Raw genomic sequence first — 13666 nt, 5'->3', positions numbered from 1 at the left:
TATACCCTCCTCTAAAAAAGCCTCTCAAGGAGGTGGATTGGTTGTTACCTTTGTACAAGGAAGTGTTTTGTTCTGAGGGTGTGACTTGGACCCTCCCCGATAAAAGGAGCACCGAAAGGAGCCCCTGTTTGAAGGAGACTCAGGCGCTCCCATGGATTTTGCTACGCCAGTGTCCTTTTTCATTTTCTCAAGCGCTTGATCTACTTTAGGGCCAAAAAGATGTTCTTTGTCAAAAGGTGCATTTAAAATAAATTGTTGAACTTCAGGCTTAAAACCGGAGAGCCCTAACCAAGCATGCCTTCTTAGTAGGACGCTAGTGTTGTGCCTTCTAGCTGCGGTGTCAGCAGCATCTAGAGCACACCTTATGGAAGAGTTGGAAATTAATTTTTCCTTCCTGAACCAAGTCTTGGGCTTTAGCTTTATGCTCATCTGGTTAATATATTAGCAATTGCTCTATTTCATCCCAGTGTGCCCTATCGTATCTGGCTAGAAGGCCCCGCGTGTTGGCAATACGTCAGTGATTGGCAGCTTGAGCAGCTATGCATTTGCCAGAATCGTCAATAAGTTGATTCCTTATCTCTGGGAGGAGCGTCCCCAAGGTTTGGGAATTAGCTCGCTTGTGAGCATTAGATACTACCAAGGAGTCAAGGGGTAACTGGCCTTTAACAAATACCGCATCTGTTGGAGAAGGTTGTATTGGTTGTCAACTCTAGGAGTGAGGATTCGTGCACGTACAGGGTCTTTAAAAATGTAATCTGTGTGCTCATCATTCCTTTGAGCATAGGGAGTGTTTGGCTTGACCTGTGTGTGGATCCTAGAGCCTCAAATAAAAAATCTTCTTCTAAAAATTCTTTGTGGAGTACGGCCCCATGGTATTGTGCGGCCCTGGCAATATGTTCTTGATAGGATAAATTTCATCAGGTGGAGATAGCTTGGCAGGGTAACGGTCTGGATCATTATCCAATAGAGGGTCAATTGTATAATCCGTCCATGGATCCCTTGGTAAGTGTGTGTCTCCCTCATGTTGAGATAGTGGATAGTCGTGAGGTGTGATGTGCAAAGGATCTAAAAGTGGAGACGAGGGTGAAGGAGATGGTGGTAGTGGATGAAAAGGGCTGGTACCAACATTTGTCTTCTTCAAAGGGATTTTATAATGACTGTCATCATCAGGAAGCTTTTGCTTAGAAGGCAGTTTGGCGTGACTATGTCTTGTATCAGGATTAATGTATAGTTTATTTTGTTTGGGATCCGATTTAGATGGTACAATGTCTATTTTCGGATCTGAAGGTGCATCTTTGGTTTTTAGCGCTTACTGTTTCGGGGCCGAGATGGAAGGCTGTTTCTTTTTTGGCGTGGAGGGTTTCGGCTCCGCACCAACTTTGTGCTTAGAACTGGAAGGTTTCTGATCCGAGGTGGATTTCGGCCAACTTGGTCCCGGTTTGACGACATATTTTGGTGCAAGCCCAGAGGCGGAGCTTTAGAAACATTGTCTCGGTGCCGACCTTGGCCAGAAGGCAGAGGTGGTGTCGAAGCCTTAGATTTTTTGGGAGTGGGAGGACTTGAAATGCCTGTTCTTCCTCAACCGCTGTGGGCTCAAGGTCATCTTGCTCGGAGTCTTCACCGAAGATATCCAGCGTGTCGTCAACGTGTTGGCGCTGCATCTCCAAACGTCAAGCTAGACAATCACTGAGACTTTTCTTCGACCTAAACGATTTGCACACGCCGCAGTCTTCTCTGTGCTCTGGAGACAAGAACAAGTTATACACCTTGTGTGAGTTCATGCGGGGGTACTTGGTTTCACACAAAGGACAGAATTTGAACGGAGTCCGTTCCATCGATGAAGACATGGACCAATGCAGTTAGGCCTCAAGGCTGCCCACAAAACTTTCCAATCGAAACTGGAGATTTCGTTGATCGAATCGACACACAGAGAAGTGGGAAATGCGCAAGAAACAATACCGTCAAGGGTAAAGTGGATTGCGCACCGAGGGGAACCCGAAGAATGGTTTCGAACCAGGGTGCAGCAATAAACATTTGAACCCGATGGCGGAAAAAAACAATCTAACAATGGAGTCGATGCCCATGCGCACTATCAACGAAAGGAGGAATCACCTTACCTTGTAATTGAAAAGACTTTTTCGAAGAAAAACAACTTGCAAACATCCGGACCCAACACTAGATGGCAGCAGTATGCAAAGCATGTGTATCCACAGCACACATGCCTCGAACATTAGGATACCCCGCTCACATGAGAAGAAACTTGGACTGCTTTTCAAGAAAACCTATCAATTTAGGATGGGACAATCATAGCATGTGTCTACATTTATGATACAGAATGGAGGTAAGCTGAAGGAGGTGAGTGTCGGAGGAGGCAAGACTGACCTTTCAATAAACACAAAGCCTCTACATTTACGACACAGAATGGAGGCAAGCTCAAGACAGTGAGTGCAGGAGGAGGCAAGACTAAGCTTTCAACATCGGTCCTCTACATTTACGACACAGAATGAAGGCAAGCTCAAGAGGGTTAATGTTAATGAGATTTATAAAAGAGCACGAATACCAAATGGTGTCTTGGCGCTGAGGACAACAATAACCCTGCTGTACATCTAGCCCTGGAACAACTAAGTTTTCAAATTTCTCCTGAAGCCAGTTAGGGAACTGGCGTTCCTAAGCTCGAGTGGGAGAGAATTCCAGAGTTTAGATGTTCTGTAGTGAAAACCATGGACACCCCAATGTGAAGTTCGAATTCTAGGCACTGACAAAAGTCTTGCGCCTCTCGACCGAAGAGGACCAGTTGGTTGGTACCACACAAAAAGATTCTGAAGAAAAACCGGACCTGACTGATTCAAAGCCTTATAGGCAAGACACAGCGCCTTGAATTTAATGCGCTGAGGTACCCGGAGCCAATGCAGATTACGGATTTCATTGGCTACAGTTTTATGCCTGGGAAGATTGAACAATTGACGTGCTGCAGAGTTTTGCACCATCTGAAGCTTCTTTAAACACTGCTTCTGGGCATTCAAATACAGCCCATTGCAGTAGTCCAATTTGGATTGAATAAGAGATGTGACCACTGTTTTCCTAGTATCCACCGGGATATAAGGAAGTATCTTCCTTATTCTCTTTATCAGAAAATATGAGGCTGATACAATGGCATTCGTCTGTGGACAAAAAGTTAGTCTATTGTCGAACAGTGCCCCCAGGTTCTTAACTTTAGTCACGGGTTTAGGAGGAGCCCCCGTCTCTGCCGGCCACCACAGAATGCTCCAGGTAGGCTGCATATTGCCAAAAATCAAAACTTCAGTTTTATCAGAATTAAGTTTGAGGCAATGCGTACTCATCCATTTGTTGATTGCACTCATGCAGTTTTGAAACTGCTGAAAAGGAGAGCTTTGATGTTTATGAGCAGCTACCACAATCTGGGTGTCATCGCCGTATGAGGTCAAACTAAATCCAAATTCCCGAATCAGTGGGGCCAGTTCGGAGACATAAATGTTGAACAAAGAAGGGCTCAACGAACTGCCCTGAGGAACTCCACATGGTAGAACATAAGGGGCTGAATTGAAACCATCCAGTGACACCGTTGATCTCCGATCCGTTAAGAAGGAGGACAGCAGAGTCAGGGCCATTCCATCCACCCCCAGCTTTTTCAGCTGATGTCGTCGTAAGAGCATGATCAACCGTATCAAAGGCGGCTGATAGATCGAGGAGCACAAGAGCCGATGTCAGGGTGTCGGGCTGAATGCGGGAGGAGGCAAGACTGAGCCTTCAATAAACACAAAGCCTCTACATTTACGACACAGAACAGAGGCAAGCTCATGAGGGTGAGTGTCGGAGGGTCAAGACTGAGCCTTCAATAAACACAAAGCCTCTACATTTACGACACAGAACAGAGGCAAGCTCACGAGGGTGAGTGTCGGAGGAGGCAAGACTGAGCTTTCAACAAACAAAGCTTCTATATTTTCTAATTTAAAAGTTCCGTAACCCACCTCTATGGCCTCAGAGCTGTATTAGGAGTGTACATTTTGCAGATCTAATTATGTCTCAGTTTTACAGTAATTTACGTTCAGTGATTTCGTTTTGGGATGAGCCTCCTTTTTTCAACTGTCCCGCTTGATGGTGGATTGAGCTAAAAAGAAACTTACCTTCTAATCCTTTCAAACCATGTTTTTTTGTTTTCTTTGGCGTGTGAGCAGTCAGTGTTAAAGACACTGAAGTGAGACTAAGACCGGGGTCGGGTCCAATGCTTACTGGAATCCTAGAGGCGGATCCCGGCTTTAGCTTTAAACTCAGCCCTTCCCCCAAGAGGGCAGCCACTGGCAGATATCTAGGAATCTAAACTCTTATTCTGGCCAAACTCGGGAAGGAAGGGCGTTTCAACCAAAGTGGGTTTTAATTGCCCATGCCAAGAAATCGCTAGTGAACGTGCATTCTCCAAATAGCTAGAACATAAGCAAGATATACCGTACGTCTGAGCTTTGATAATACCCTGATACTTGCACCTACAGTACTCCAATGCGAGTATCTTTCATTGACTCGCAGGCTTAAATCATAACCTGCTGTCAGGCTCCTGTCTGGAACAGGGAATGATTCAGCAATTGAAACTATGAAATATCCAATATTGGAGCAATCTGACTTTTTTGTGTATATTGCATTATTTAATCATGGACATTTCGATTTTAGCCAAGTTGAATAAACATTCACAACAATACCTGACGTGACCCGTTTCTGGGTTCATGTTCCACACAGCTGAGACCCAGAAGTCACACAGGGCTTTTCATACAACCTCTTCGGGGTCTGGACAACTGGCCACTGAAGAGTTCTGGTACCAGGGAGCACGAGTGATGACTTAAGAGGACGCAGACTAACTACAGTCCAGGCAGCGAGGTTACTGTGCTATGATGGTGAGTGAAGCGTGAGGAAAGCGTGAGTGAAGCGTGAGTGAAGCGTGAGTGAAGCGTGAGTGAAGCGTGAGTAAAGCGTGAGTAAAGCGTGAGTAAAGCATGAGTAAAGCATGAGTGAAGCATGAGTGAAGCGTGAGTGAAGCGTGAGTGAAGCGTGAGTGAAGCATGAGTGAAGCATGAGTGAAGCATGAGTGAAGCGTGAGTGAAGCGTGAGTGAAGCATGAGTGAAGCATGAGTGAAGCGTGAGTAAAGCGTGAGTAAAGCGCGAGTGAAGCGTGAGTGAAGCGTGAGTAAAGCATGAGTGAAGCGTGAGTAGAGCATGCAGCCTGAGTGTAAGGTGGAGCTGTAAAGTACAGAGCGGGGGGGGGGGCATGGGCCCAGAGTGCACGTCACACAAAGGTTAAGGGAGAACTGCCGGACGTCAGAAAAGAAGGCCTTGGGAGGTCTGGGCTACTAGAGAGCGCAGTGGAATTATGTGTCCTGAGAGAGTCACTTCCACCAGGAGACAGCACGGACAGACATGACCAGGAGAGACATCAGACAGGTACATCATGTAAGATGTTATGAAGAGGTGCCACAGGCCAGAGAGATGCATCGAAGGCGGAGACAAGTCAAGGTGAGGTCATGAGGGACATCAGAGAGGACATTGAGAAGAATCATTGACCTAAAGACGTCATCAAGGTGCGTCATGCACCAGGAGAGGCAGCAGGGAGTGGTGAGAAGGCACCAAAGATTAACCATGTCCTTACTGGAGCAGCGCTTTGGTCTTGCGTGAAGGGTCGTCGGGGCGAAAGTTTTTGTATTCATCCACCTCCTTCTCAATGGACAGGAGCTGGCTCTGCAATTTGTTGCGCAGCCCGGGCAGGGTGTCCCGAATGTGGTTGGTCAGTTGCTGAAGAAGGAATATACAAACAAATAAAAGGTTTGCGGACAGTTCAGTAACCATACAGAATATAATAACATACAAGATGTACTAAAAGAAAACAAGTTACTTACCTGTAACTTTAGTTCTCCAGTATTGGAACTTTCATAGATTCACATGCCTGAATCATTCCCCGTCGTCGAGACGGGAGTCTCCGGTATATAAAAAAGCAGTGCTTAGTAGTATAGCAAACTGAAAAGAGGCTTAGGCCCATTTCCCTTTTGCAACCCATAGCCTTTGTTATGTAAAAAAGACCTAAACTTTTACCTGAACCAATCAGAGCTCCTCACCCTCTAGTAGACTCCTGAGAGAACCTTCTGCCCCTCAGATTTTTCGCGCACTTGTGCATATAACACACTTCTTGTGCTAAATCCGAGGTGAGCCTCTCAGGGGAGGAGGGTGGGCGTATGTGAATCTATGAAAGATTCCAATACTGGAGAACTAAAGTTACAGGTAAGTAACTTGTTTTCTTACTCCAGTATTGGAACTTTCATAGATTCACATGCCTGAATCAGAATAGCGAGCAGTGAAAAAACAAAGCACATTTCTCTGATACATTTCATAATCATGTAATACGATTTGAAAATCAAGCATAATGTCATACATATTTATAAAATGTGACTTTGCAAAAACAAGAGAAATTACGGATGGAGGGATGGAAAGAAGGCTCACCGTTACTGGATGATATTCCGCAGTACCGCCTCTCCCACCGCCGCATCCGATTCTGCGGCTGCCTCAGAGCAGTAGTGCCTGGTGAAGGTGTGCGTGGATGCCCAGGTCGCTGCTCTGCAGATATCCTGGATTGGCACTCCTCCAAACAGTGCAGTGGATGTGGCCACCGCCCTCGTGGAATGGGCACGAACTCGTGCATTCAAAGGCTTTCCAGCAGCTTGATGACAGTAGAGAATTACACTGGAAATCCATCTGGCAATTCCCCTTTTAGATAAAGGGAAACCTTTTCTGGGAGCGCTGAAGGCGACGAATAACTGAGAAGACTTGCGAAAAGCCTTAGTCTCTTTTAAGTACAACTTCATATATCTTTGAAAGTCGAGTGAGTGTAACACTCTTTCCGCTGCTGTTGACGGATGAGGAAAGAAACGTTATGTTATGTTATGTTATTTATTATTTAGTATAGCGCAACGGTTACTCAAAAAGAGAATCCCGGCGCTTTAGGTAAGGTGAAGCTGGTTTCAAAATAACACAACACAGATAAAAACAGTTTAAAAGTCCACAAAAGAAACAGGGCTACTGGCAAACCTATTGAGAGAACAGCCAGGTTTTGAGGCCTTTCCTAAATTCAAGAAGACTGTTCGCCCCCCGCAAGGGGAGCGGTAAAGAATTCCACATCTGTGGGGCCAGAAGACTGAAGGAGCGGCCACCTAGGCGAGCCCTCTTCACACGCGGAACAGCCGCGAGAAGTAAAGATTCCGATCTCAACGCGCGAGTAGGGTGGTAGAAAGTGAGTCTCTTTCGAAGATGTTTGGCTCCCACCGCATGGAGAGCTTTATAGGCCAGGGTCAGCGCCTTAAAGGCAATCCGTTTGCGGATGGGTAGCCAGTGTAGTTTCACCAACAACCCAGAGGCGCTGGTACGTCTACTTAGGCCAAAAATGGCCCTGGCCGCCGCGTTCTGTGCCACTTGAAGCCTCTGCAGCAAATACTCTGGTAGGCCCAGGTACAGACTGTTGGCATAAGCCTGGAGCCTATCAGGGCCTGCACCGTCAGCCTCCTGTGATCCTCGGACAGGAGAGGCAGAAACTTCCGCAACATTTTTAGCAAGCCAAAACAAGTGCCAGTTACCCCCAGAATCTGGGCTTTCATCGTCAGCCCCTTGTCCATCTTGACCCCCAGGTTTTTAGCCATGGGAGAGGAGCCGGACGGAGGGAACATGTCGATGGGCCACCAGGCCTGCCAGCTAGGCTCCGAATCGCACCCGAAGAAGAGAACCTCCGATTTATCGGAATTGCACTTGAGGCTGTGCAGTTGGAACCATGCAAACACAGCCCCAAGGCAATTCTGGATACTCTCCCCGTCAAAGTCAGCCCCCCTCTCACATGAGAAGAGGAGCTGAGTGTCGTCGGCATACGACACGATCCGGGCACCAAAAGACTCCGCCACCGCCGCCAAAGGGGTCATATAGATATTAAAAAGGGTCGGGCTCAAAATAGAGCCCTGAGGGACCCCGACTCCCAAAGGCGGCATTACAGCGGTGTCCGATGATGTCCAGATCGTTTGCCGGCGGCCGGCCAGGAAGGAAGAAAACCATTTGAGCACCGTCCCCCGCAGGCCATTCAGATGGCCTGACGGCTCATTCAGATGAGTTGGCACCTTAGGAATGAATTTTGGGTTAGTCCTAAGAATCATTCTGTCTTCCTGAAACTGTAGGAAAGGCTCCTGAATTGTGAGCGCTTGTAGTTATCCTACTCTTCTCGCTGATGTCAGAGCAATGAGAAGAGCCAATTTCCAAGACAAGAACTTAAGGCCCGCCCTGTGTATCGGATCAAACGGTGGTTTCATCAATTGTGACAGTACTATATTAAGATTCCATAGTGGTGGTGGAGGCTTTACTGGAGAAAAGACCCTGAATAGTCCTTTCATAAATTGTTTGATGATCCTTGATGACCATAAGGACGGTCCTGACGAAGACCTCCTATAGCGGGATAATGTAGCCAAATGCACCTTGATGGAAGCGAGCGCCAATCCTGATTTTGCTAATAGCAGAATGTAAGGTATAATATGATGAGTGCATCTCATCCCGTGCATTCTCTGGTAATGCTCCTACCATTTGGAACTCACTCCCCAAAGACCTTCGCTGCAACCCCTCTTTCTCTCTTTTCAAAAAAGAACTCAAACTACTTCTCCACAACAAATATTGGGGTACCTAGCATCCACTCTTTCTACTCTTGTACCCCCACCTTGTCTGAATCCAACATTACCTCCCCTGTTAATTGTTTCGTCTATTTTTAATTTTTATCTGTCTCTCACTCCCCCCTTATCATATACTTATTGCAATACTGTATCCCTTTGCTAATTCTGCATATATTGCTATTTTATCTTATTGTGTCTAACTCTGTTGTAAAGCGCTCTGATACTCCAGGGTCCAGCAGCGCTATATAAAACCTTTGAAATAAATAAATAAATAAATAATGAGGTGCAGCAGTAAGAGGGTGAATGTTATGTCTCTTACACCACAGACAAAACCTCTTCCATTTCATCCTGTAGGTTTTGTTGGTACTGTCTGCTCTAGCTTTGGACAGGATTCTTCTACATTCGTGTGAGATATTTAGATGACTAAACTCACAGTGTTCAGGAGAAAGGCTGCTAATCGCAAGGATTTCGGGTCCGGATGGAGCACCTGACCCCTGGACATTGTCAGAAGCAATGGAATTGGTCGTAGCCGAACTGGACGGTCTCCGACAGCAGCAGGAGTTCCGTGAACCAGTGTTGTCTGGGCCACCACGGGGCTACTAGGATCAGCCTGCATGGCTCTTTCTTGATCTTCACCAGCACGCGGGGGGAAGAAGAGGAATTGGAGGAAAACCGTAGGCAAAGACTCCGGACCATGCCATGGAAAACGCATTCACTCAAGATCCCTTCTGGGGAAGCCAGCTTGCGAAGTACTGGCATTTCCTGCTCTCTCTCGTGGCGAAGAGGTCCACTACCGGTGTTCCCCACCTTTGAAAGATGCTGTCCAGGATCCCCTGGTCCAGCTCCCATTCGTGGCAGGACGATTTGAGCCTGCTGAGAGTATCCGCCTTGACGGTTTGATCCCCCGGGAGGTGTTCTGCTGACAATGATACTCCTTGTTGAAGAGCCCATTCCCATATCTCCTGGGCCTCCTGAGAAAGGGAGAGAGATCTTGTTCCCCATTGCTTGTTTAAATAGTGCATCGCCGTAGTGTTGTCTGTTCTTACCAACACTGGCGAACCTCGTATTCGTGGTAGGAAGGCTTGTAATGCCAAGCGGATCGCCCTGAGCTCCAGCAGATTTATGTGCAATCGCTGCTCGTGCCCCTTCCAACGACCGCTGACCTGAAGGTCCTGAAGGAAAGCTCCCCATCCTTCTAGGGACACATCTGTCGTCACCACTAATGGAGCCGCTCTTGCAAGAAAAGTCAGACCCTGAGATACATTTCCTTTTTGTGTCCACCATTCCGCTGCCTGTACCATCACTGGTGTCACTCGTATTGTGTCGTCAAAAAATCCCTCCGCTTGACGCCACTGAAGATCGATTTGCTCCTGCCATGGGCGCATCCTTAACCTGCAGTGAGGTACAAGGGGAATGCAAGATGACATCATGCCCAGCAAGGTTTTGTACCTGCGGACTGAAAGAGACTTTCTTTTTACAAAGTCTTGGAAGAGGGACACAATCCTCAGTTGCCTTTCTTCGGAGGGAAACGCCTTGTTGCAGTCCGTGTCTAGTATTGCCCCCAGAAATGTGATCACTCTTGTTGGTTGGAGGTTTGACTTTCCTTCGTGAAGAGTCAATCTCAGTTTGGCGAATATTTCTATGCAGGCCTGTGTTGACGCTCTGGCTTGTACTTTCGATGGTGCTTTGACTAACCAGTCATCGAGGTAAGGAAATATTTGATGTTTTTGCCTTCTTAATACAGCCGCCACTGGAGCCAGGCATTTTGTGAACACTCTTGGCGCTGACTTTAAGCCGAATGGCAGTACCCTGAATTGGTAATGTCTTCCGGCTACTAAGAACCGAAGGTACTGTCTGTGTGCGGGATGGATCGGCACGTGGAAATACGCGTCTTGCAGGTCTAATGTAGTCATATGATCTCCTGGGTTCAATAACGGAAGGATGTCCTGTAGAGACACCATCCTGAAAGATTGCTTCTTGAGATAGGTGTTTAAGGATCTGAGATCCAGAATGGGGCGCCATTGGAGCTTGTTTTTCTTGACAAGAAAAAAACGGGAGTAAAACCCCTTGTTTTCCGGGGCATTCGGTACCGGTTCTATTGCTCCCTTTCGGAGCATTGTCCGAATCTCCTGCCGGAGTTGATGGAGATGGTTGGCTCTCAGATGCATCGGTGGCGTACAAGGGGGCGTCTGAAGAAATTCTAGGGTGTGAGCGAATTGAACAATTTTTAGGACCCATCGGTCTGTTATTTTCCGCCAATTTTGAAGATGGTGAGCAATCTTTCCACCCATGGGAGCACCTGACATAGCCGGAAGATGGAGGTTGTCATTGCCGTCGGTTGTTGTCCTTCCCCTGACGGCCACCCCTTCCTCTTAGAGCTGATTTCGTATATCCTCATGATTGACGCTGATTGTACTGTTGCTGGTAAGGCTGCGATAAGCAGAATAAGAGGAATAGCTCCCTTGTTGATATCCTCCTCTATACGAGGACTGCCCTCTGCCTCTGGAGCCACGAAAAGGGGTTTTTCTGTACTGCAGTGTCCCCAAAGCCTTTGCAGTATCGGTATCCTTCTTGATACTCTGCAGAGTATCATCAATATGCTTCCCAAATAGATCTTCTCCATTGAAAGGGAGGTCTAGAATCTTGTTTTGCACCTCCGGCCTAAAAGCTGTTGCTCGTAGCCATCCTTGCCTGCGCAGGACTGCTGCTCCTCCGAAGGATCTAAAAGCCGTCGTCGCTATATCCATAGCGCAATCTATGACTTCAGCCGAAGTCCTCTCCCCTTCCAGGAGAATCTTCTTGGCCTCCTGCTTCTCCGGTTCCGGCACCTGGTCAATGTATGGAGACAGGTCACACCACATTTGCCTGTCATACCTTCCCAGGATAGCGAGGGCATTAGCGGCTTTCACCAGCAGAGCCGACATTAAGGAAAAACGTTTTCCTGTATTATCCAGTCTTCTACCCTCTCTGCCCGGAGGTGTCGTGATTGGAGCAGATGGGTTTCTGGACTTCTGCTGTGCCGCCTTAGTAATTACAGAATCCGGTTTGGGATGACCCATAAGGCAAGCTGGAGCATCTATAGGCGCCTTATACTTTTTGTCTAGTCTGGCCAGAACCGGTGTCACCGTAGCTGGCGGCTCCATGACTTTTAATCCTTCCTCCCAAATATGACTCACTATAGGCAAGGATCGCACAGATTTGCGATACGAGTCCTTGAAGTCGTATAAAAAGCATTCCGCTTTATCCTCAGTCATGGTGAGTGCAAATCTCTTAGTGGCTCTCTCCATCAAATTATGAAAACCACCAATGTCTTCCGGTGGAGAATCTACTGGCCTCGGCGCAGGAGTTGAAGGTGATGGGATGAGATAGTCATTCCATTCTGTACTTGCTTCTGCAATTTCTCCATCCTCATCCGAGGTATCGTGTTGTGACGGTGGTGGTGGAGACTTAGCAGTAGGCTCCGGCAAAACCTCTCTCCTAAGAACCGGTGTCCCTGGTACAGACCGTGGATGCAGAGTAACCTCTGGAACTTGCTGAGTGGCTGGAGTTGCTGGGTATCTTCTTCTATAATCCTCCAACATGCCCTGGAGGTCTTTCAACAAAGAGGATGGTACACTTGTCATATCCTCACGTTGCTGTTGGTGATACTGGTGCTGTTCCTGGGGATGCTCTTGAAAACCCCCATATTCTTCCTCAGAATCCACCTCCTGGAACTTGACTTGCAATTGCGAAGGGCTACTCGCAAAACCATAAGGACCCTCGTCTTCTTCCTCCTCCGAATCTTCCTCTTCCAGCAGGTGAGATGGAACCAATGGAGATACCTTGCTCGGCGAAGTAACCTCTGGTGTTATAGGCTTTTTCCAGGGTACCATCTTTTTTCTGGTGTCTTTTCCGTCGTCGACGATCCCGTCGACGAGATTCCTGTCGCCGTCGTCGACGACCAAGTCATCGTCGTCGACGCCACCGTCGATGTTGTAGTTACTGTCGACGCTTTCCTCGTCGACGCTCCAGTCGTCGTCCTCGTCGACGCTGCCGTCGACGATGTAGATACAGTAACACTCGTCGACGCCCTCACCGTCGACGATATCGCCGTCGACGGTGAAATCGTCGACGCTGCCTTTTCACCAGCTTTTACTCCTTTTTTCGTCGATGACATCGATGTTTTTGTCGTCGATGATGACATCTTTTTCGTCGATGGTCCCATCGACAGCGCTGAAACACTACCGTTCTCCTCAGAAGGCGCAGAGGAAGGTCTCTTGATGGTAATCTTGACTTTATGAGGCAATTTTGGTGGCTGTGAGGCAGATTTCACTTGCTTTACCTCAGAAGCAGAACCCTTCTTCCCCTTAGCTTTAACTGACGGACATTTTGAGGGACTGCGCCCTGAAGACCATGTGGTGGTCTTTTTTGGGGCCTTCTCAGGTCTTTCTCCTGAGGAATGTGTCTGAGGAGATCTACCTCTCTTTTGAGATATCTTAGACGATACAGACTCCTCCTCACTCTCACTTGAGAGGATTTCTTTCCTGGCTTTCACCTTCTGGAGCCAAATCAGCAGCCTTCCCTCACGATCCTTCAAGGTTTTATTTGAAAAGGTTCGACATACCTTACAATCTTCTGCCTTATGGTCTGGATAGAGGCAGTATATGCAATCTTTGTGAGGGTCATCTGTATAAAGCCTCTTCTTAGAGCAGGTGTAACAAGCTCTAAAGAATCCCTTTTTCTCCTTTTCAGACATGGTAGATGAATAAGGAACTCCAATAAGAAAAAATTAGAAGATGAGAGACCTTAAATCTTAGTTAAAATACTGTTGAAGTAAAGAGTTTGAGCAGAGCTCAAAGGAGACTCCCTAGCACAACGTGCGGTGGAAAATCTGAGGGGCAGAAGGTTCTCTCAGGAGTGTTCTAGAGGGTGAGGAGCTCTGATTGGTTCAGGGAAAAGTTTGGGCCTTTTTTTACATAACAAAGGCTATGGGT

At 47.3% G+C, this 13666-nt stretch overlaps 1 protein-coding gene across 10 annotated transcripts in view; it reads right to left on the bottom strand.

Moving 5' to 3' along the window:
• Positions 1 to 13666, bottom strand: part of DNM1 (dynamin 1) — a 742836-nt gene that overhangs the window by 372997 nt on the left and 356173 nt on the right. For all 10 annotated transcript variants that reach the window (XM_078646632.1, XM_078646628.1, XM_078646630.1 and 7 more), the window contains exon 7: positions 5654 to 5796. In XM_078646632.1, the coding sequence (XP_078502758.1) occupies positions 5654 to 5796 (143 nt within the window). The remainder of the gene's footprint in view (positions 1 to 5653; positions 5797 to 13666) is intronic.

This window comes from Lissotriton helveticus, chromosome 5_2, assembly GCF_964261635.1.
Source record: "Lissotriton helveticus chromosome 5_2, aLisHel1.1, whole genome shotgun sequence".
Classification (NCBI taxonomy): Eukaryota; Metazoa; Chordata; class Amphibia; order Caudata; family Salamandridae; genus Lissotriton; species Lissotriton helveticus.
The sequence above is the reverse complement of the archived record's forward strand: the minus strand, read 5'-3'. Positions and strand labels throughout refer to the sequence as shown.